Source organism: Artibeus jamaicensis, unplaced genomic scaffold, assembly GCF_021234435.1.
Source record: "Artibeus jamaicensis isolate MK-2021 breed Jamaican fruit bat unplaced genomic scaffold, CSHL_Jam_final scaffold_1019, whole genome shotgun sequence".
NCBI classification, from domain to species: domain Eukaryota; kingdom Metazoa; phylum Chordata; class Mammalia; order Chiroptera; family Phyllostomidae; genus Artibeus; species Artibeus jamaicensis.
Window position 1 is genome coordinate 18,090,040 of NW_026522025.1, and position 23,024 is coordinate 18,113,063.

Consider the following 23,024-nt stretch of genomic DNA (forward strand, 5'->3'; position numbering starts at 1 on the left):
CTGCAAGTGTAGTGCTCAAGTGCTCTCTAGTTTTCTTAAACAAGAAGGCTGTGATAGGCCTTCAGTTTGGGCTGAAGATACTCCTGCTAGAGTATCTCAACAGAAAAACAAAACAACCAAATGGCACTTCAAAAAATCAGTCAAATAAATGAAAAAACTTAGTACAATGGGGTAGTTACCTTAAGTTCACACAATTACCAAGCTCTGGTGGAATTTGTAGAAGGTCATTATTTTGAAGGTCCAGTGTAATCAGATTTTCCATTGTCTTCAATTTTTCAGGGTCCACAGATCCAACCTGATTATTACTAATCAAAATTGTTTCAAGTGTAGAAATGTGATACAAAACTTCAGGTAGTATTTTGAACCTACATAAATATATTGTAATCAGAGGCAAAATCATTCATTCCAATAGATGATCTTAAGTTTGATATTCTGAGATAAAGCTTTCTTTAGTGTAAGTTACTTTAGATTTGGTTTAAGTCTTATATTCAAATTTGCCAGAAAATAAGGAATATGTATTTTTGGAAACCTTGAAATATATGTTAGGTGGACAGATTTACGACAATTCCTATTTATTGTATAAAATCAAAAGTTGAGAGTAAATTCTCCAATACTTTCCTTTCCACATTTAAGAGACAAGCAAATCTTCCTGAGATCCTGTATAGAATGTCTCCATGTAGGTATTCTTTGAGAGTTCACTTGTATTTCTTATGAAAGAGAATCACTGCCAAACTTAAGTAAAAATTCAAGATACCTATTTGTTTTGAATGAAGTTTCAAAAACAAGTGCATTTTCGGTTCCTGAAAAGGATGATAAACTAGCATAGGCTATCAGCTACCACATCCAAAGCAACCCTGAAGACGTCCCAAGGGAGATAAGAAAGCCAATGGCTCTCAGAGCCATTAACACAAATCCCCAAGGACCTCTTGGTGCAACAGCAAAGGCTAAGCTGAAGGCAGCTCTGTAGTTCCAGAGGGACAGGGGCATCAATAACCAGGAGTACAGCTGGACCAAACTGCCTCCAGTTAGTCCCTTCTCTTCTTTCTCACCAACCCACAAACAAGTTACTTTAAAAAGATGTGGCTCAACTGTTAATATAGAAGTTAAGGTTAACTTTCGCCACTTCCCCAAACACATTACCTGACAATGCAATTGACAACTCAACAGATAATTCAATAGAGAAATGACAGTTCAACAGAGAAATGGCAGTTCAACTCACAAGTAAAAATTAGGAAAGATCTGAGAAGTGCATATATTTTTAAATCATGAGAACAATATAACCTACACACAAGAAGCAAAAGATAATGGGACAGGACAAAAATTTAAATAGGCAGCATTTTAATATCACTATGCCTTAGCTTCTTCATTCGTCAATGAGGTATTATAGTAACAGCACGAAACTTATACTCTTGTAAGGCCATATTCAACTCCTTGGAATGTTCCAAACACAGCATGTTCTCACATGGTTGTGCCTTAGTACACACTATTTGCTCTACCTGGGATGACTTGTCCCTGTGGTCTGGCAAATATCTGCCTATTTTTCCTCTATCTTGGTTATAATGCTATCTCCTTTACCTTCCAGTGATTTCAGGGACACCTTTCTGCATTATGCTTCAATTGTAGCAACTATAATTACTTAAACAATTAAAAGGAACAAAAAGCTAATGTCAATTGTGAAAACTCAAAGCAAGCAACATCACTTTCAATTCTAAGCAGAAATGAGTGAAAATGAACCAAGATATTTAAAGAAAGTAAAAATATAGGGCTTTTTGTCTGGCTCTTTTAGTTGTTTTCTCTAGTTAGACCCACAAATTTTAAAGAAATAATAGTCACAGATTTGCCTGTTCTCTTACCTATTAAAGGAAAGATTGATTGTTTGTAGTCTTATCAATGATTGCATTTCTTCAGGCAAAGAATTTAAAAAATTGTTTCTAAATTGGAAAGAAAAAGATGATTTACAAAAAAGTTTTGTTCAGCTTTAATATATAATTTAAGTGTTGATCAAACAAAAAATTCTGTAGCTCTGTCAATCTTTGATCTGATCTCATTAAAGCTGAGTCCTGAGAATGCTAAATCAGTCAGCTGCCTCAAGAATTTGGTTAGTGTACCAAATCCTAATACCAATACCCAACCAATCAATAATACAATGACCTCTTTAACAGTAGAATAAACACTGTAAATTATTCCCTTATGTCTTTCAAATTAAACTCAGCAATACTTCTCATGGTCAGGACCCTTTAGATCATGCCTATAAATAGTACATTATTTGATACCACAGATATTTCACTGGTGTTAATACATACATATCTTGTATGCAGAATTGAAATTCTACTCCAAAAAATTGAAATATTATATGAAAAAATAAAACAGGACAGAAAAAAGATACTATATGTTTAAAAATGTGTAACTTTCTACTACATAGGTATTACGCAAGTCCATCTCTACCCTAAGCTTAGAAGTACAATTTGCAGTGACTTTTTTTTTAGATTGTATGTGAACAAACCATGGTAGTAAACAGAATCTCATTTACTGGTGGAAGGATCAGGAAACGATGTTACAAGAAAGGTTAACAAAAAGGTGGGATTCCAGAAGCTGTATACCTACCTATAGTAGAAAGTATCTATGAGAAAATTATATCCAACTAGATGGCTACATATTATAATTGAATAATTTTCTCTAACTTATTATTTCTTTACATTCAGAAGTCAAGTCTAGTATTTAAGAGTTGTATTTTCTACACCTCAACCTATGTTTTGTTTTCTCTGTACTTCTTCTCCAGTCATTGCCTTTATTAAGTTGTATGGAATAACCTATTGCTGGTTTCTATATTTTTCAAGAAATGCTTATAAATACTGGTATCAGACATAAAAGCATATTTTAGTCACTTAACTAGAAATTTCCAGATATGGTTGCAGATGAAGGCATACACACATGCACACAGTCCACTGAAGAATGGGACAAAAAGAAATAAAGACATCAGCAACAGGGACATGAACTCATCTCTTTGCTGTTAATACTGAACTAAAATGTGGTTTAATACTGTTTTGCCAGTGTAACTGCCACCCCCCCCCAAATAGAAGCAAGTCTACATTTAGTAGGAGCAAAGTAAAGTAGATTTGCTTTAATCCCATAAAAAAAAAGTTTGTTTCTACAGGAAAAATAAAACAGACATAACTTAGCACATTGTTATTTGACTACTGTTTGAGCAGAACAAGAGGAACTACAAATAAACTAAAAAACACACCAAGCATCAATACATGAGCAGTAGGAAGCCTAGGCAGTAGACACATAATTTAGGATAAAGTTTTAAAGCCCATGCAATAAATGACTGTCTAGCCCTGAGACATGTAAAACTATGAGATATGTGATGCTTCTGATCCTGTCACATCAACTTCGAACATTTTTCAACTTCCTATTACCTCTGCAGAACGTTAAGTAGTTTCTTTTGTTTTTGTTACCACTCATAGTGTTCCTCTTATTTCTGGCCCTGCATTTTTAATGTAATATTTTGGAACCAAATAGTTTCTTTTTAAGAGAAGCCATGCTACGTCAGCATAGAGTTGACAGTTTTATGCTATTTGCTTCCAGAAAAAGAACAATGTGAAGCAAACACTTTCCTTGTGTTATTTGCAATTCTACACGAGCATGAATCTATCAAAGAATGTGTTAATATTTTCTAGTACTTTAAATAATTTTGTCATATCACCTGTAAATTGTCTATAAATGATAGATTTGATTAAAATACTTCCTAAATGCTTAATTTTGAAGTTATCCTAAAATATTTTTACTAAACGAAACACCAATTTCCATACTTACTTAGAAAAATATGAGGGGAAGAGCAAAAGTTAGGTAAACTCAAAGACAAGTTATAATAAAAAAAAGTGAAGCATGAATCTCATCAATACATACCTGAGATCTAAAAAAGTCAATTTTTGAAACATACATAATTCCAAGGATATAAAGGAAAGCTTATTAAAACTGAGATTGACATCAGAAGCCATGTCCTTCAGTTCCAAAATCCTGAAACAAAAATAATTCTAAAATGTTAGCACTTGAATTCAGAACCTCAAAACTATAAGCAGACCATAGAAGGTAGAAAGAACCCTACATTACATTATATTTGCTAATTATATTTTCTGTAACTTTTACATTTCTCACAAAAATTTCAATCAGTTTGGATGTGTAACTGATCAAAATGATTTCTAAAAACAGCCTTAATATTATCTGTCCCAGAATTTTACTTTGCCTTAAATGTATGTTGAAGTTTAAGAATCCATTTATTTTATATTTAAACCAATTATGAACAAAGATCAAATCTATGCAATTCTATACTGTACTTTGTTAATGGTTTGAATCCGTAAAATAAATTATTTGAAAATATATTCTGTAACATAAGTATTATTCATACAAGGAATTTTACATATAATTTCAAATTTAAGAACTATGAAAAATAATTTTTTAAGTAAGATGCAAACAAAACTTACAACGAAGCACTACTTAAGAGAAATGGCATCATGAATAGTTCTTACCGTTTTGGAATTTCACTTAGCTGATTCTTACTGAAGTTAATAGAAGTTATAATGTTGCTTTTTACTGCATCGAACACTTCATCAGGAATCAAAGTTGTTTGTTTATCACTAAAAAAATATTTCAAATCTGCATCATTCTTAGTGGTCCAGAAAAATACTATTACTTCCCACTTTTAAATAATTATAAAGATTTATAGAAATCATAAAAATTTTGAAGGTAGTTTATTTAGTTCTATAAAGAATGCCATAAAAACCTGCCCACCCACAAATGTTAGCTGTCAGGCATTCAGACACATACTGCGTCACTACACACTGCACCTCCCGAGCATTTGCATATTCAGTGTGAATGAAAATGAGATACATTTTCAGAGTCTAAGATGTCTAGAAGTCATATAGTAAGTGGACTGTAATATACTAAATGGATTCCTCTATCTCAGAGTAGAATTAAATCTGTAATTTTAAAATCTGTTTTGCCCCTTTTGTTAAAAATCTCTCTAATAGGGGTTATCTGTGAACTTTCTTTAGGTAAATAGTTAACTGCAAGAAAAGAATTATTTTTAAAAGTCCAACATATACTAAACTAGGTTCTCATAATCTCACACAATTTCTCTTTCCTTTAGAGTATGACAAAGTAGACAGCAGCGGCCTTGGTTCTGCCACTAATGAGCTCTGTCATTTATCTTTCCCGAACCTCAGTTCTGGGAAATTATCATCTAAAGAGTTATTCATTGTTATTTATGCCAGATCTCTTGTAAATGGAAATTTCCTTTTCAGTAAGACTAACATTTTCATTAAGATTTTTAATAAAATATAAATTTAACCTTAAATGAAAGTATAGAACTCTGACATTTGCTTTAATGATTTGTTGGTTATAATTAGCCATTATCCTTATGTTCTTTCTTAATAATTTTTAATGCCTAATACATCATCCACTTAAAAACATCCTTGATGGAATGTCCACTGAATGACTGTATGTACAAGGAAACAATATCACATGTGTAATATGGGAGAACTGCTTAAGAAAATCATTGTAATACAGATAGAATAAAAGAGACCTTAAATTTCACACACATTATGCCTATTACTTTTTCTGCTTTTGGGCCTCATTTTCTGCTGTGCAAATGCAGCATTTTTATCTTTTCAATCAGCAATGCTCAAGTCATGGAAAACTGATTTATTCTAATCAAACTTTGAAGATTCATGCTATTTTTTAAAATTTAGTTGAAGGCATTTATGCCTTAAAATTGAGAATTAAATTGTATCTTAAATAGTATACTCCTTTCCAATTACAGTCTCTTAGGAAAGCAAATTACAATAAACTTAAAAACTAAATAATCTAAGACATATCATCATTAATTGCTATATTTATTATGCTTTAGTGATATCTGTACCTTTAAAAAGTGGGAATAGTTATCCCAAATAAAATTGTATCGCTACTACTTTATAGATTGTTTGGAGGATTAAAAGCAATAGCAACCCTGGCTGGCGTAGCTCAGTGGACTGAGCACAGGCCTGTGAACCAAAAGATCGCGGTTCAATTCCCCATCAGGACACATGCCTGGGTTGCAGGCCAGTTCCCAGCAGGGGATGCACGAGAAGCAACCATACATTGATATTTCTCTCCCTTACTCCTTCCCTTTCCTTCTAAAGATAAATCAATAAAATTAAAAAAAAATTTTTTATTTAAAAAAAGCAATAGCATATGTCAAGTACTTAGCACAGAGTCTAGCACAGAACAGAGATTGAATGGTGCCCATTCAGGGCAGAGAGACGGTCTGTCTCCTCATTCAGTGTCCTATGATATCTAACACAGAATTTGATATCTAGTAGGCTCCAAAAACATCTACTAAATAAATGAGTATATTATGTGGAAGATTAAACATGCAAAGTTGCCATACTATGCTATGAGAGAAGAGAAGCACAAATATTAAGTGTTACAATGTCAAACATGGAAGCTGGCTTAGAGTAGTGATTTCTATTTACCTCTATGAGTGGCAGACAAGAGGTGAGAGCAATGTAAATGAAACACAACAAATCTGAAAAGGAGAGTGTATACTAACTGCTGACCAGGTGGTTCCTAGTGACACATAAGGAAAAGAGGCCAGAATACTGAAGCTAGCTGTGTGGATAATGGAACACATCTGGTCACTTATATGATTTGAGTCTATATTCGCTTGTATTTTCATTATAATGCCAAACCAATCACTGCAATAAGTCTGACAGTATTGGTTATTTGTATCATTGTTGCCTTCGTAGTGAAAGAACACTTGAAAACCACTCCCAATCTCTGCGTAGGTATCTTCCTTCCCCAATCGAATATACTTCCAAAATATACAAAAATAATTTTTAGGCTTCTGTCTCATTTTACATACCAACATTGTCATCATTTCAGATTTAATATATGTACACATTATTACACTTGCATTCAGATATAGTAACAGGATACAGACTCTTAAGCTTTGCCTGCTTGGGGTGTTTATTAACTAAATTATATTTATTTCTTATTTACCAATATGGACCCCACTATCACCAATATAAAATCCTCTCTGGATGATGAAGTCAGAAAATTTTATTACCAACCAATACTGTCACTCTCTTATTTTTTTACAACAGCAAAATGTTGTTTATCATAAAAATTTTACTATTAATAATTATCAATTTATGTCAAGAACAACAAACACAAAACACCTAAGGAATGGACACTTAAGTTCAATGTATTTTTCATATACTTCTATCTCATCATTGTTTTTACAAGTGCTATTATTCTAAATCAAGTATACTAATGCACTCTGATGAACTGAATTCTTCCTCACCAACTGTCCTTTTTCAGAAGGATTATTTTTAAAAGTTTTCAACATGTTATGTTTAAAAAATGAGTTCCATACCTGTAGTCTAATATTTTTAATGTGATGATGGCATGCACATTGACCCTGGACTCACTTGGCAGTGTCATGGCAGTCTCAATAACAGAGTCACTTTGGCTAGGCCCATCATCTGAGGAAAAAAAAGTTATATGAAGCCAGTATGTATAGTATGAAGTAATTTTTAAAAGCACGAAAATACACTGGAAATAGTATATGTGATTTACTGATATATTATTGGTGAGAATGTCTTCAGTTGTATGTTTTATTTCCAATAACTCACATCTAAGTTTGAATTTAATATTTAATTAATAAAAAACAGATAAAGTTACTACAATATGGCTTCAAAGTCTATTAATAATCATTTCATAAGAAAACTGAAGTAGGAAAGAACCTTCAAAGAATAACTTCGGAACTGTCTGCCTGGTTTCAGAAGCTGAAATTCTGCAGACAGGTGAAAAGGCCTCACGGCTAGGGGACCTTGGGACCATAAGCCATTAAGGAGACCAAACTTATCCTCCCAGGGGGTGCACAGCCTCTGCCCCCTTTACTTCACCCTGCTTGGTCCCTGGAGGATGGCTGCATAGTCAATGACAGGTAAAATTTCTCAAGGAAGAAACAACCTAAGACAGGCACAGTTGATAAGGGGCCAGAAAGTAAAGAGGACTTGGGGGACTGTGGAAGAGAGACAAAAGACTCACCCCTCAGCTTTATCATAGCCTGAGTTCTCATTCTATCTGTAAAACATCTCCTAATCTCTTGGCTGCCTTACTTCCCCAACCTGATTCAAGCCTGAAACAATGCTGAAGGGAAGTACAGCCCTGTGCAAGAACAAGTGGTTCCCAGAGTGGGGGCAATCAGGCCTAAGAAAGAATGCATAAAGTTCAGTGAAACCTGCTTTGCTAAGAATGTCCTCAATTTAAATGTTAAGGGTCCAAGCACAAAATACATTTGTTCCCCAAGGTTTTACAGCCAGTTGGTGTCACCCTGTCTACTGGAATCTGACTCAAAAGGACCCCCGTGATCCCAGAAATATTATCTGTAAACCATACCTCCTTTCTTTGATATGCATTCCTATGCAAGCTAAACTTAATAAAAGCCCATTGAGAGAGAAGCTAAAGACCTTTCTCCTCCAAAAGACTGGTCAGCCTTTCCTCCCCAAGCAGATCATATCTTGTTAGACTTATTCTCATCCACGGTGGCCAGGGGAGTTCTGAAGGTGGAGCCCCCCCAAAAATAACTAAAATGTCTCAGAAGAAACAACAAGAAATCATTCCTCTTTCCTCTAAGCAAAATATAAGTAATATTGTCCATTAGAAGAAATATGTTAACAACAACAAAAACGAAAGAATTACTTCCCACAAATGTCTAACAGATACATATATGCCTATCTTTTCACTTTAGGACACAGTGAAGCTGATTATCCCCAATCATTTAAAGTCTGGCAATTTGCATAGTCCAGAAAGTTTTTAATTTTTATACAAATTAGGATTTTTTTTTTAGCAAATGCAAGACTTTATTTTCAACAGACACATTCTAACATGTGTGCTTACTCCCACATCCACACACAATCAGCCTCTCACTAATCTCCAGAGACTGCAAGTCCCTAGCAGAATCCCAGCTGACTTCTTTGTAGAAATTAAGTTGATTCTCACATTAGTATGGGCTTGCAAGAAATCCAGGACAGCCAAATTAAGCCTAAGAAAAAGAACAGAGTAGGAGGAATTACACCTCCTGACTGCAAAACTTTACTACAAAGCAACAGTAATCAAGATAGTGTGGTATTGGCACAGAACAGACACAGAGATCAATGGAATAAAATGAAGAGTCCAGAATGCACCCAATATTTATGGTCAGCTGATTTTCAACAAGGATGGCAAGACCATTTAATGAGAAAAGGATAGTCGTTTCAACAAATTGTGCAGGAAAACTGGGTAGCAGTGTGAAAAGAATTAAACAACTCGTATCTCACACCACATACAAAAATTAAAATAGATCAAAGACATAAATGTAAGAGCCGAACTATAAAACTAAGAAAAATATATAGGGGCAAATCTTAATAAAATAAGATTCTGTGAAGAATTTTTAGATATGAAACAAAAACATAAACAAATAAAGAAAAAAACAGATAAACTGACTTCATCAAAATTCAAAACGACTTTGCAGTGTTCCAAAGGACACTATCAAGAAAATGAAGACAACCCAGAGGGCTAGAAAATATTTGCAAATCATATATCTGACAAGAGATTTATATCTAGACTATATAAACAACCATTACAATTCAATAATAAAAAGATAAATAATCTAATTAAAAATCAAGCAAAGGAGACGAACAGACATTTCTCAAAGATGTACAAATGGCCGATAAGCACATGAAATGATGTTTAATATCGTTAGTAATCAGGAAAATGCTAAACAAATCTACAATGAGATACTTCACACTCAATAGGATGTCTAGAATTTGAAAGTCAGAATCAAAACCTTCATAAAACCCTCAAAAGGTAGCTCGGTTGATTGGAACTTCATCTTGATACACCAAGGGGACATATAATAAGCAACCAATGAATGTATAAATTAAATGGAGAAACAAATCAATGGGTCTGTCTCTCTCTTCCTGTATCACTACAACCAATTACAAAAACCTCACACAAAGCTGATGAAAATAAAAAGTTATGCAGCTGTTTTGTAAAACAGTCTGGTGGGTCTTCAAATAAAGTTACTGTATGACTCTGCAATTTTACGCCAAGATATAAATGCAAGAGATGAAAATATATATGTTCACACTGAAATTTGTAAATATGCTGCCAGTGGAAATGGGGTTCTTGTTGTGTGGCAAGAAAAGCTTTTCAGTGACCACGAATGGGAGGATGAGGTGTAGTGGTTAAGATTTACTGGGGTAGAAAGAAATGACTGCCCAGGTGCCCAGAGTCTGTATCTCATTCACAGTTAGGTGGTTCGGCTACATCCACTATGGAAGAAATCTAGCTTTGTCTTTATCAAGCCCCAAATAAAGACCAGGATCCAGAAATTGTGCCATTGGTTCAGTCCATGCCGAAGCTCAGTGCAGTTCAGTCTCTGTTCCCATCCAGCTAGTTTAGTTTCTGTTCCTGGCTGCAGCTGTGCTGTTGAACCCAGATCCCTGTTTGGGCTGACAGGGATGCAAGGTCCACGTAGCTCTCGGACACACATTTAGGAGCCCTGCTTGGAGCCCAGGTTTGGGCCCCCAGAGCTGCTAGGCCCACAAGGCTGCTATGGAAAGAGCAGGTGCAAGCACATTAAGTGCACAAAGGAAGCGACAAACCTGTATTACCAACAGAAGCCTTTGTTAAGCTTTGATTACCTCAGACTTTCAGAATGACTAATCTTTCCCAATCCTTCAAGGGCTTATGTTGGGTCCTCCCCCAACCAATCCATTTCCCAGATCTTTGCTGGCTAGTGCTGAGACTTCCCCCAACCAATCTGGTCTTTTTCCAGATTAGACATCACCCCTTTTCGGTCGCCATCTTGGCTCCTACTATGCGCGTCTCAAAGTTTTGCTGGGATCATCTGCCTTGTACTGTGCCTGTGCTCACCAGCCCTGCACCACTTGTCTTCTGTTGGTCAAGAACCCAGCAGAGTAATTTCTCCTTTTGTTTTTATTTCTCCTTCGTTAATCCAGGCTAACAGCCACCTACTCGAGGTGGTTGGAAAGCTGGTCGTTCTCAGTATATGGGGAGAGGATCCCCTGGGCAGAACAGTGGGGTTGCCATATCTTATAACCTAGTTAACCAACCAGCTTTGCCCCCTTCTCTTTTATTAATTATCTAGCTACATACACCAACAAATACACAAATTTAACAGAAATCATACAATGTCTGCTTTCAGGTAACAATATAATTAAACAATATTGGTAATAAAACAACTGGAAAATTCTAAAATACAAAAAGATTAAACGACACCTCTCTTTTTGTTAATCTTCACCTGAAGATATGTTTATAGATTTTTAGAGGAAGACAGAGAGAGAGGGAGAAACATTGATCATTTGCCTCCCATATGTGCCCCAACCAGAGAATGAGCCCACAACCTAGATATGTGCCCTGACTGGGGATCAAACCTGCAACATTTTGGTGTATGGGATGATGCTCCAATCAACTGAGCCACCCGGCCATGGCAACAAATTTCATGGCTCAAAGAGGAAATCTAAAGAGAAAATTTAAATATTCTCAACTGTATGAAAATTAACACACAACTTAATGAAATTTGTTGGATGAAGTGAAAGTAGTGTTTAGGCAGAAATTTATAGGACTGAATGCATATACTAGAAAAGAAGATACCACATTTTTAGGACTATAAGAAACACCGGACCATAAGAAGCACCTAGGTTTTACAGGAGGAAAATGAAAATTTTTGAAGCAAAAGATGTGGTAAAATAGGACTTCCTGCCAAGATAGAGGCACAGGTAGACACACTGCGCCTCCTCGCACAATCAAAAGAAGGACAACAACAATTAAAAAAAAACCAACCAGAAAATTGAACTGACTGAAAATTGAACTGCATGGAAGTCCGACAACCAAGGAGTTAAAGAAGAAACATTCATCCAGACCGGTAGGATGGGGTGGAGATGGGCATCCAAGGCAGAGAGGCCTCGCAGCAAAGCAGCGGTTGGCGGACCCAGTGAGGCGGTAGATTGTGGAACAGGGCATGGCACGCAAGGCGGCTGGCAGACCAGGAGGTCCCACATTTGTACACAGATAAACCAGGCAAAACCGGGAAATGAGACAGACTGTGCAACCCAGGGTCCCAGCACTGGGGAAATAAAGCCTCAAAACACCAACTGAAAACACCTATTGGTTGAGGTGCCAGGAGAGACTTCCAGCCTCACAGGAGAGTTCACTGGAGAGACCCATAGGGTCCTAGAACATACACAAGCCCACCCACCCAGGAGCCAGCATCAGAAGAATCCAATTTGCTTGTAGGAAGTGGGGGAAGTGACTGACATCCAGCAGAGAGCAGAGTAAGCACCACTGTTCCCTCTCGGACCCCTCCCCCATATATGGCATCACAATGCAGTAACATGGGTTGCCCTACCCTGGTGAACACCCAAGGCCCCTCCCTCACTATGTAACAGGCATGTCAAGACAAAAAAGATGGCCCAAACAAAAGAACAGATCAAAGCTCCAGAAAAAATATAACTAAGCAATGAAGAGACAGCCAACCTATCAGATGCACAGTTCAAAACACTGCTGATCAGGATGCTAACAGAACTGATTGAATTTGGTCGCAAATTAGATGAAAAAATGAAGGCTACACTAAGTGAAATAAAGGAAAATGTACAGGGAACCAATAGTGATGGGAAGGAAACTGGGACTCAAATCAATGGAGTGGACCAGAAGGAAGAAAGAAACATTAAATCAGAAAAGAATGAAGAAACAAGAATTCAAAGAAACAAGGAGAGGCTTAGGAACCTTCAAGACATCTTTAAATGTTCCAACATCGAATTATAGGGGTACCAGAAGGAGAAGGGGAAGAGCAACAAGTGGAAAACTTATTTGAACAAATAATGAAGAACCTCCCCAATCTGGCAAAGGGAATAGACTTCCAGGAAGTCCAGGGACTCCCAAAGAACTTGGACCCAAAGAGGAACACACCAAGGCACATCATCATTCCATTAGTCAAGATTAAAATGAAGGAGAGCATTCTAGAAGCAGCAAGAGCTAAGGGAACAGTCACCTACAAAGGAGTTCCCATCAGACTGTCAGCTGATTTCTCAAAAGAGACCTTACAGGCAAGAAGGGGCTGGAAAGAAGTATTCCAAGTCATGAAAGGCAGGGACCTACATCCAAGATTGCTCTATCCAGCAAAACTTTCATTTAGAATGGAAGGGCAGATAAAGTGCTTCTCAGATAAGGTCAAGTCCAAGGAGTTCATCATCACCAAGCCCTTATTATATAAAATGTTAAAGAGACTTATCTAAGAAAAAGAAGATAAAAAACATGTACAGTAAAATGATAGCAAACTCACAATCATCAACAACCACACCTAAAACAAAAACAAAAAAACTAAGCAAACAACTAGAACAGGAACACAACCACAGAAATGGAGATCGCATGGAGGGTTATCGACAGTGGAGAGGGAGGGGGACAGAGAGGGAAAAAAGTACAGAAAATAAGTAGCATAGACGGTAGGTAGAAAATAGACAGGGGGAAGGCAAGAACAGTATGGGAAATGTAGAAGCCAAAGAACTTATAAGTATGACACATGGACATGAACTAAAGGAGGGGAATGTAGGTGGGAAGGGGTGTGCAGAGTGGAGGGGAGTGAAGAGGGAAAATGGGACAACTGTAATAGCATAATCAATAAAATATATATTTTTTTAAATGTGGCAAAATATATAATAACCTGTGACCCCATTCCACCGCCCCCACCCCCACAGGGAGCCAGGTAAGCTACACTGGGACTATAAGACGCACTCCCCCTTTCCCCCCAAATTTGGGGGGAAAGTATGTTTTATAGTCCAAAAACAGGAGATCTAAAAATCAACAATCTAAATTTCCACCTTAGGAAATCAGAAAAAGAGGAGCAAATCAAATCCAAAGTAAAAAAGAAGAGAAAATAAGAATTCAAGCAGAAATTGATAAAATTGAAAACACAAAATCCATAGAGAAAATGTTGGTTCTTTGTGAAAAAGACTGATAAATTGATATGCCTCTAAGCCAGGCTAAGAAAGAGACAGTACATTAATCACTAATATCAGAAGTGAAAGAGGGGATACCACTACAGATCTCAAGACATGAAAAAAATAAAAAAATAGTAAAAACTCTATGCCCACAAATTTGATAATTTAGATGAAACAGACCAATACTTTGAAAGACACAATCTGCTGAACTTATACAAGAAGACACAGAAAACTCCAAAGGCCTTATTAACAAAATTGAATCAAATTCAATAACCTTCCAAAACAGAAAGCACCAGGTCTAGGTAGTTTCAGTGGTAAATTCTCCAAACATTTGAAGAATAAAATTATACTAATTTTAAAAGATAGAAGCAGAGGTAATACTTTCTAATTCATTTTAAGAGGCCATAATTATCCCTAAAAAGGATATAAGAAAACCAGAAAGCTATATCTCTCATAAACATACTTGTAAATCATCAACAAAATACTTGTATGGTGCTAAAAATATGAGTATTTTCTCCCCACCTTCTAAGTTTTTCTAGCTGGGTCAATTATCAAATTACTAGAGACAGATTAATAGAAGAAAATAATAGTATTAATACACGTACATGGCAAATTCATATAGGCATGGAAATGCCAAAGACAGGCAACACTGGGTATATAAGACATTTTGGACAAACGAGAAAAGCAGGCAACAACGGGTGTTAGATTTCGGAAGTGAGAATGGGCAACTTACAGGTAGTTGAGGGAGAGCAGAACATATATGGAAGGAAAATCTTTGCTAGGCAACTCAAAAACAATGAGGTACACAAAGTGTATCCCACTGGAGTCACCCTAACTAATCCTAGGGTGAAGATGCTTAAGGTGATTAAGCTGGGCTCTCTTCCTAAAACAGATTTCTCTGAATCTCCTGGGCAGGAGAGGGGTGATTATGACATATTCATTTTGGTTTAAAAATTTAAAAAAGGACCATTCTGGTTAATGATACTGACAATGGGAGAGGCTATATGGGAAATCTCTGTACCTTTCTCTCAATTTGTTGTAAACCTTAAAATACTCTTAAAAAAAACAAGGCTTGCCCTGGCTGGGTGGCTCAGTTGGTTGAAGTACCATCCATACACCAAAAGGTCGTAGGTTTGATCCCCAGTCAGGGTAAACACTTAGGTTGCAGGTTCAATCCCAATCATGGAGTGTACTGAAGGCAACCAATGAAATGTTTGTCTATCGTATCAGTTGATCCTGGTCTAGGTCTCTCTCATCAGTAAACATATCTTTAGGTGAGAATTTTTTTAAAAATTAAGTCTTAACATATCAGAATAAATAAATTTTCCTGGAGGAGAAAACATACCTGGGGAAGAAAGAAAACTTTTTGGCAGGAAATAAGTAAGTTATTAAAATAGTTAGAAAACTATTTTAATAACTTAAACAGTAAGGCAAAAAATGGCAATTACTAAAGTATATAATTATTTATTTAACATATACTGACTGGCCATATGTGCTAAGCTAGACTGTGAAAGCAACAGAGTTCTGAGCATAATTAACAGCTGCTATACTTAGCCAAAACATCCTAGAGTGGCTTGGTGGTGTTTGCGGAAACATACTCATAAAACTAACTAATGTTCTTGCTCTGATCTTGATGCTCTAGTGTACACTACAATGACAGACATTAAATAAAAACTGGTATCGCAATTTTAATGCAGCATTAAAAATTAAATTTATAGTATCATTTTCTATTTTGGTAAATGTTCATGCTAAATAAACATCCTGAAAATTTTGTTTTGTCTTCATTTTTTGTCAGAACTTATCAAATGCAGTATATATTCAAATACAAGTTAATATACTCCCCAGTTATATTATATATACCCAGTTGTATTATTACATGTAATAATATATTATACCACACATAAAGCTATATTATACCACATATGCAAGTATATATGTATATCCATGTGCATATATATAAAACCCATATATTATACCATAAAAGTCTAATTTTCCTTTTTTCAAAGTTAAAGCACTTGTGCTTATTGAATCTTTGCCATATTTTCTAAATGGTACACTATAACACAGAAATCAACATATTAAAGACATTATTATTATTAATTCAAGAATGTTCTTAGAATTTCAAAATACTTATGGCCTTATATGGATTCAGAATTAGAGCCACACCTACCAGTAACCATTTTCTATAATTATTTATACCCAAAATATATGTAAACCTATGCACTATTAACACTTTATTACCTTTCATATTATCCTTAAAAATACAGAAGAAAATGAAAAAGTACCTTTAATCTTGCTTCGTAGATATTTTAAGACTTCTTGGGTTCCTTTCTGAAAAGGTAGAAAGACATATTCACTAACACATACCTTGATGCTTTACACATCAATACGAATGTATGAACTTGAAACTTAAAAACTGAATCTGGTTTCTAAATATGCTTACATTTATTATTTCTCTTCGAATGGTTCTCATAGGATTTCCTTCTAGTGCCAGCAATTTCAAATGAAGTTTTCCCAATGAGTAGGGCAGACTACAAAAGATTAAATTGATTTCAGGGAAAATATTAAGGGTATATACAGTTCAACCAAGTAGTTGATTATATCAGTAATAACATTATAACACTAACATTGTAGGCCTACATTACTTGGGTATTCTTTGACATCAAAAAATACCCAAGTAATGTAGGCCTACAATATTTTTCTTTGAGGTAAATGCTTAATATGTAAAAGGGAAACCAGATTTGTTTGCCGTTGTCACATTATTATCGTTAAAACAGAATATGAGCAATAAAACATTTGCTAAATTGTATCCAGTGCTAAAAAGTAGTAAATGTTCAATATATAAATTTGAATGAATCAGTGATTCAAAACAGCCATCCTCATTGATACTAAATGGTTTGATTTTCCCTTTAAGCAAATAAATAAAATTCTTCCTAAATAAAAAATAACAGACAAAAATATAAAACTAAATTTTAATCACGCAATTCATATTTTCATTTAATAAGAAAAGGCATTTTTATCTTTGTCACACAAAAAGATACCCTGTTGAGACTGGGTATCCAATCTCACAATTAAGCATCTACAATATACTAGGCACTGCTTGGTGTAAGGCAGCAATTTCAATCGGTATGCTGCAAGGGTTTTTAAAACATGCAATACCCAACCATTCAGGGGCACTGACCTCTTTTCCCTTATACTGTCAAATAAAAAAAATACCAACAGTCAATACAGATTAAAAAATGACAAGAGCCATTACAACAATAACCATGGGTGTAAATGAATCAAAATTATTCCACTTTTTTTGTCAGATCAGCAAAAAATATTTTTGATGTGCCACAAAATTTGAGTAATTAGTTTATATGTGCCATGAGGTAAAAAAGGTTGAAATCGCTGGTGTAAGGATATCAAGATTGTTGCCCTTAAAGAGTTCTCAGTTCAACAAAAAAAAAAGACACATACACAGCTAATTAAAATATAGTAAGGAGGAATTATCTTATGTTGCTGGTGAGCATAATAGCACAGCCACTCTGGAAAGCAGAGTCTTATAAAGTTAAACATACACTTGCCAAACAACTAAGCAATCCCACCCCTACAGATTTACCTAGGAGAAATGAAAATAATGTCTAAACAAAGACTTTTACATGAACATCCACAATAGCCAATAAACTGAAAATAATTCAAATGTCCATCAACTAACCAGTGAAGAGATGAATAAATTGTAGTATAGCTATATAGTGGATTAACATTCAGTAATAAAAATGAGCTGCTGATACACATAATTACGTGAATGAATTGCAAAAGCCTTATGCTACATGAAAGAAGACAAACACAAAACTATATACTGTGTGATAAAAAAAGGCAAAACTACCGTGAAAAGCACAACAGTAATTGCTAGAGGTTGGGGTATTAAAAGAGGATTGCAAAGGGTATGAGGGAACTTTAGGGAGATAAAGAAGTTCTATCTATATGACTAACGACGTTTATACAAACATACAGTCGTCAAAACTCATCAAATTGTATGCTTAAATTAGTGAATTTTATTGTACTAAATTATATATCAATATATATATATATATATATATATATATATACGTGTATAAGACAAATGCTAAACTAGTTGCTACAAAAGATGCAGAAATTAGTATTGAGGATGGTAAACACACAATACAATTTACAGTTGACGTATTATAGAATTTTACACCTGAAACCTATATAATCTTATTAAAGTCACCCCAATAAATTCAATAAAAAGGAAAAAATATTTAAAAAAAGAAAAAGAAAAAAATTAGCAAGGGTAGCAAGGGGGTAGAAGGAAGTAGCAAAGCCAAAAAAGTAAAATGGGATTCCATCAGTCAGGCAGGAAAAGGGCATTCTCAGGTAAAGAAAGAAAACCACCAGTACATTTACAGATCAGTGTAGTCTGGGAACAGCATACTTGTAGGAGAGAAAGATGGTATATAGAGAGAATAAAGCCTGACTGTGAGATGCCCCTATATTTTATGCTAAAAAGACTGGATTTTATTTTTCAAGACAGTGATGCCCAATTGCTGGAAATCCAGAGGCATACAAATCTCCTAGGAATTGTTTAAAACAAAAACCAAAACAATTCTACAATCCCATCATTCCAGATTCTGATTCATTAGTGCCTCGGATTCTCTACAGCAGCCCCCCATTATCCTCAGTTTCACTTTCCACCATTTTAGTTATCCATAATCAACTGGGTAAAAATATTAAATGGAAATTACCAGAAATAAACAATTCATAAGTTTAAACTGTGTGCTGTACTGAGTAGCATGATGAAATCTCAGACAGTCTAACTCATTCCCTCCTGGAGGAGAATCATCATCGCTTTGCCCAGTGGATCCATGTTGAATATGCCACCTGCTCACTAATCACTTGGTAGCCACCTGGGTGATCAGATCAACTCTCGTGGTTTCAGCACGCCTGTGTTCAAGTAACCTTATTTTACTTAATAATGGCCCCAAGGGCATTCACATAACTTTATTAGAGGATATTGTTATAACTGCTCTATTTTTATTTTATGTTGTTAACCTTTTAATGTACTTAATTTATACTTCATCATATGTATGTATGTATGTATAAGAAAAAAACCCTATAAAAAGAATTAGGCACTATCCCTTGTTTCAGGCATCCACTGGGGATCTGGGAAGATAAGGGGAGAACTACTAGCATTTTGGTTTTTTTTTTAACTCTTAGAGCTTCTGAGTGCTTTTGATGCATAGCCATATTTGGTAACCAGTGCTCTTAATGATGTAGAACCGTCAAAGCTTTTTAGTAGAAGGATGCCCTGTTAATTTGTATTTTAGAAAACACACTCTGGTAGCTATGTAAAGGATCAGTATTTTGGTAAGAAGACATTCTGGAGAGGTACAAAATGAATGGATTGTCTAAGCAGAAAGTATGGGGTTAGAGGTAAGGAAGGAAACTAATATTTTTAAGTGCCATTATGTCGTAGGCCCTGTGATTTTATATGCACACACACTCTTTACATCCAAAGCTCTAAAAACAAGAACATATATACCAGAAATATTTCTACCAATTGCTTTATTTAATATTATTTATTAAAATTTTTGTTTTAAATATTTGCTTTCCACTGCTTTTATGCAGTGGCCAAAATAAAGAACTTCCATGTGGGAAAATTTATATATCAACATTTATAAGAGGCAAGATATTTTTTCATTCACTAGTCATAAAATAAAGCACTTTTAGGGACATTCAGGTCACTTACTGTCAAAAATGTAAGTAAAAAGTGTCACTCTCCAAGTATTCAAATCTATGGCCATGACATACCATATGCAATATGTACATTGTGAAAACAATTCTGATTATTAAAAATACTTATTTGTTGGGAACCTCCCTGCCCAGTTTCAGAAGCTGTAATCCCCCTTTGGCTAAGGCTGAGTAAAGGACCTTGGGAACCATAAGCCACTTAGGAGACAAAGCTTATCTTCCTTGTACAGGCACCACCTCTGCCCCCTTTCTCTTCACCCTGCTTGGCTCCCGGGAGGATGACTGGTTAGCCAATGATGGGTAAGATTCCTCAAAAGAGGGATGACTTAAGACAGGCATGGTCTTGAAGGGGCACTCAGGGAAGGACTTGGAAGGCTATAGAAAGAGGGGGTGGACCCTCGCCCCCTGGCTTTGACAGAGCCTGAGTCCTCATTCTGTCTGAAAGAAGTCTCCTAATCTCTTGGCTGCCTTACCTCCCAGCCTGACTTAAGCCTGAAACAATACTGAAGGTGGGTGCAGCCCTGTGCTGGAAAGGGCGGGTTCCCTAGGGCAGATCGTCCTAAGAAAGAATGCATAAAATCCCATGAAACCTACTTTGCTAATACTCTCAATTTAAATGATAAGGATCCAAGCCTGAAATGAGTTTGTTTCCCCAAAGTTTTATGGCTCTTTACCTATCTGACCCTGACTCAGAATAAGACCTCAGAGTTCTTTGAATGTTATCTATTGTTTAATCATTTCTGCCTGACAATGACTGATGAGCTTTAAGTACACACCCAGTACTCCTGTGCAAATCAAATCCAATAAAAGTCTGTCCAGGCAAGGGTCCAGGGCTCTCCCCTTGAGAGAGTGGCTGCATCATCCCTTTTCCTCTACGGGACTCCACAGTCCATGTGAATTTGTGTGGTCTCATCCATAATGCCACGGACCCCAGGAGCTGAGATCCAAGTTATTAAAATATACCCAGAAGAAAGTCTGCCCTGCCCAACCATCCACTTTCTATGAATAACAAACCATGTTTCTGACATCCAAACACAAAACCTCAGACATCTAACTGGTACATAATCCTAAATGGAAGTCATATTTTTAGTATCTGTAAACATTTTTCCATCTCTAAATACAGGATGTGGCAAAAGCAGATTTACAGTTGTCTGTATGGAAAATAATACATTATTCAATGATAATACAAGAATAAACTCTGTTTTGCTTACTCACAATTAACTGTAAACCTACTTTGCCCCATCCTATATTATGGTTCTATAACATTTTATGATTCTTCCGTACTCTCCTCTTCCCATCTCCAACACAGGCAATAAATTGGTAAATACTACTTATTCTAACACATCACACCTCTCACATCTTTCCTCTTCTTTCCATTCCCACTGTCAAGTACAGTGCAGGTCCTTATTACAGAAGTCTACAAAGTTGTCAATACAGTGAACTGGATATATGAAGTGTTCCTTAATGTTAAACTTAGTACATTAATCTAATTATTTAGATTTCCAACTTACAAAACCACTTGTATCCAATGTACCTTCCCCATTACCACCAATTTATTTTTTAATGAGATTACAATCAAGTTGGTTCTGTCATTAACCTTTCAATAGCTTCCCACCTCTTAACTAAAGAAAATGGCTCTTCACAGGTATTTCAAGGACCTCTTTCTTCCACGTGGCCCAACTTCTCTTTCAAGTCCTAAATTCTTACAGTCTCCCTACTTGCACCCTATTCACCAGTTCAGTTTAATTCCTTGCTGTTTGTTCTCTGATACATCTCTACAATTTTCGGAATTTTCAAAGCTTTGTACAGTTTCCTCCTGCCAAGTGTTTCATTCTGACCTGGTTACCTGCGCACCTGAAAATCACGGTCATCCTTTAAGAATCACATGGTGGCACTACAATGAAGCATGACCATGAAAGTGAGTATATTTGTACCGTTTGTGCTCTAGGCAATTAACTGGCCTCACCCTAGTCCTAGTTCTAAAGATCATCTAAACATATTAATTCTCTCACAAAGTCTACCCTGATACCTCTCAGGTAAGTTGTATTTCCTATATCTCCTTCCAGGCCCCAAAGTATTTTGCATCTCTCCCATGGCTTTCCATTAACAAATTTGATGAATATTAGTATTTATCAGGCACTTTATGTGTATCCAAGCACTGATCTATAAGTTAGAGTAGTGAAAAAAACAGATAAAAATGCAGCCTTTTGATAGTTTACATTCTAATAATAGGTCAGAGTAACTTGTGAAAGGGTCTCATTCTATTAGCATATTAAGTATGCTGTCAAGGACAAAATCTTACTACTCTTTGTGAGTCTGTACATAATACTTCCTTAATAAGTATTTATTGAATTTAATTCAGAAAAAAATCTCTACATGCTTTTTCACAAATACTTAAACTAATGAATTATAACCAAATATAAACATAATTTCTTATGCATTTGGTTTTAAAACTTACCTACTAATATCGTTGTTGCTCAGGTCAAGCCTTTCCAATGATTGCAGCAGTGTAATTTCATCTGGGACAGATTTTAGCTTGTTATCCCGCAGGTCTAGCACAAGGATAGCATTCAGATGCTTAAGATGCTCTGCCCCTAACATCTCAATTTGGTTTTCACCTACATGTAATTCCTATAAAACCAAAGGTTAATCATGTATATTTCTGTGTTCAATGTTATGCTACATAATGAAAATAAAATTGAAATCTTAATTTCAAATCACTGAAAAACACATGGTAATACATAACTTTCTAATCACAAAGGTGCTTAAATTTTCAATTACTCAGCCATCTTATAGCTAAAGAAAAATGGCAATAAAAATTTTCTTGTAATTTAAAAATAATTAAAGGTTTAAGCTGATACAAAGTTAAATGTTTATAAAATCAAAGAAGAGATATGATTTAGTGGTTACACTTAGAGAACTGAATTATACTGATGGAAGATCAAAATTTTAAAATAAATCAGGGTAAGTTAAAAAAGTCACATTACAATCAGTTTGTTATTCAACATTTTCATTAGTGATTATTATACATATTGATTTCCCATTAACAGAATCTATAATTATCAGAGGAAAATTAATCTTATAAATTATAACTTTCAGTCCTTTTTAACACGGCCAGCATCCTACATAAAGGAAACTTTTTTTAACACTAATGCATAGAAGTATAAATAAAGGAAAGCAAAGTATGGCAAATTGAAAAGACAATGCTAATGCTAAATAATTAAAACC

At 35.4% G+C, this 23,024-nt stretch overlaps 1 protein-coding gene across 5 annotated transcripts in view; it reads right to left on the bottom strand.

Annotated features, from left to right (window-relative positions):
* LRRC40 (leucine rich repeat containing 40) overlaps positions 1-23,024 on the bottom strand; it is a 41,576-nt gene that overhangs the window by 2,644 nt on the left and 15,908 nt on the right. Inside the window, exons 7-14 of one of the 5 annotated variants that reach the window (XM_037145296.2) lie at positions 22,255-22,427; positions 16,489-16,576; positions 16,331-16,376; positions 7,415-7,523; positions 4,530-4,637; positions 3,910-4,020; positions 1,854-1,931; positions 180-305 (exon numbers count right to left, since the gene is read on the bottom strand). In XM_037145296.2, coding sequence (XP_037001191.2) covers positions 180-305; positions 1,854-1,931; positions 3,910-4,020; positions 4,530-4,637; positions 7,415-7,523; positions 16,331-16,376; positions 16,489-16,576; positions 22,255-22,427 — 839 coding nt within the window. The other 4 variants (XM_037145295.2, XM_053655543.1, XM_037145297.2 and 1 more) reach the window with 4 other exon arrangements.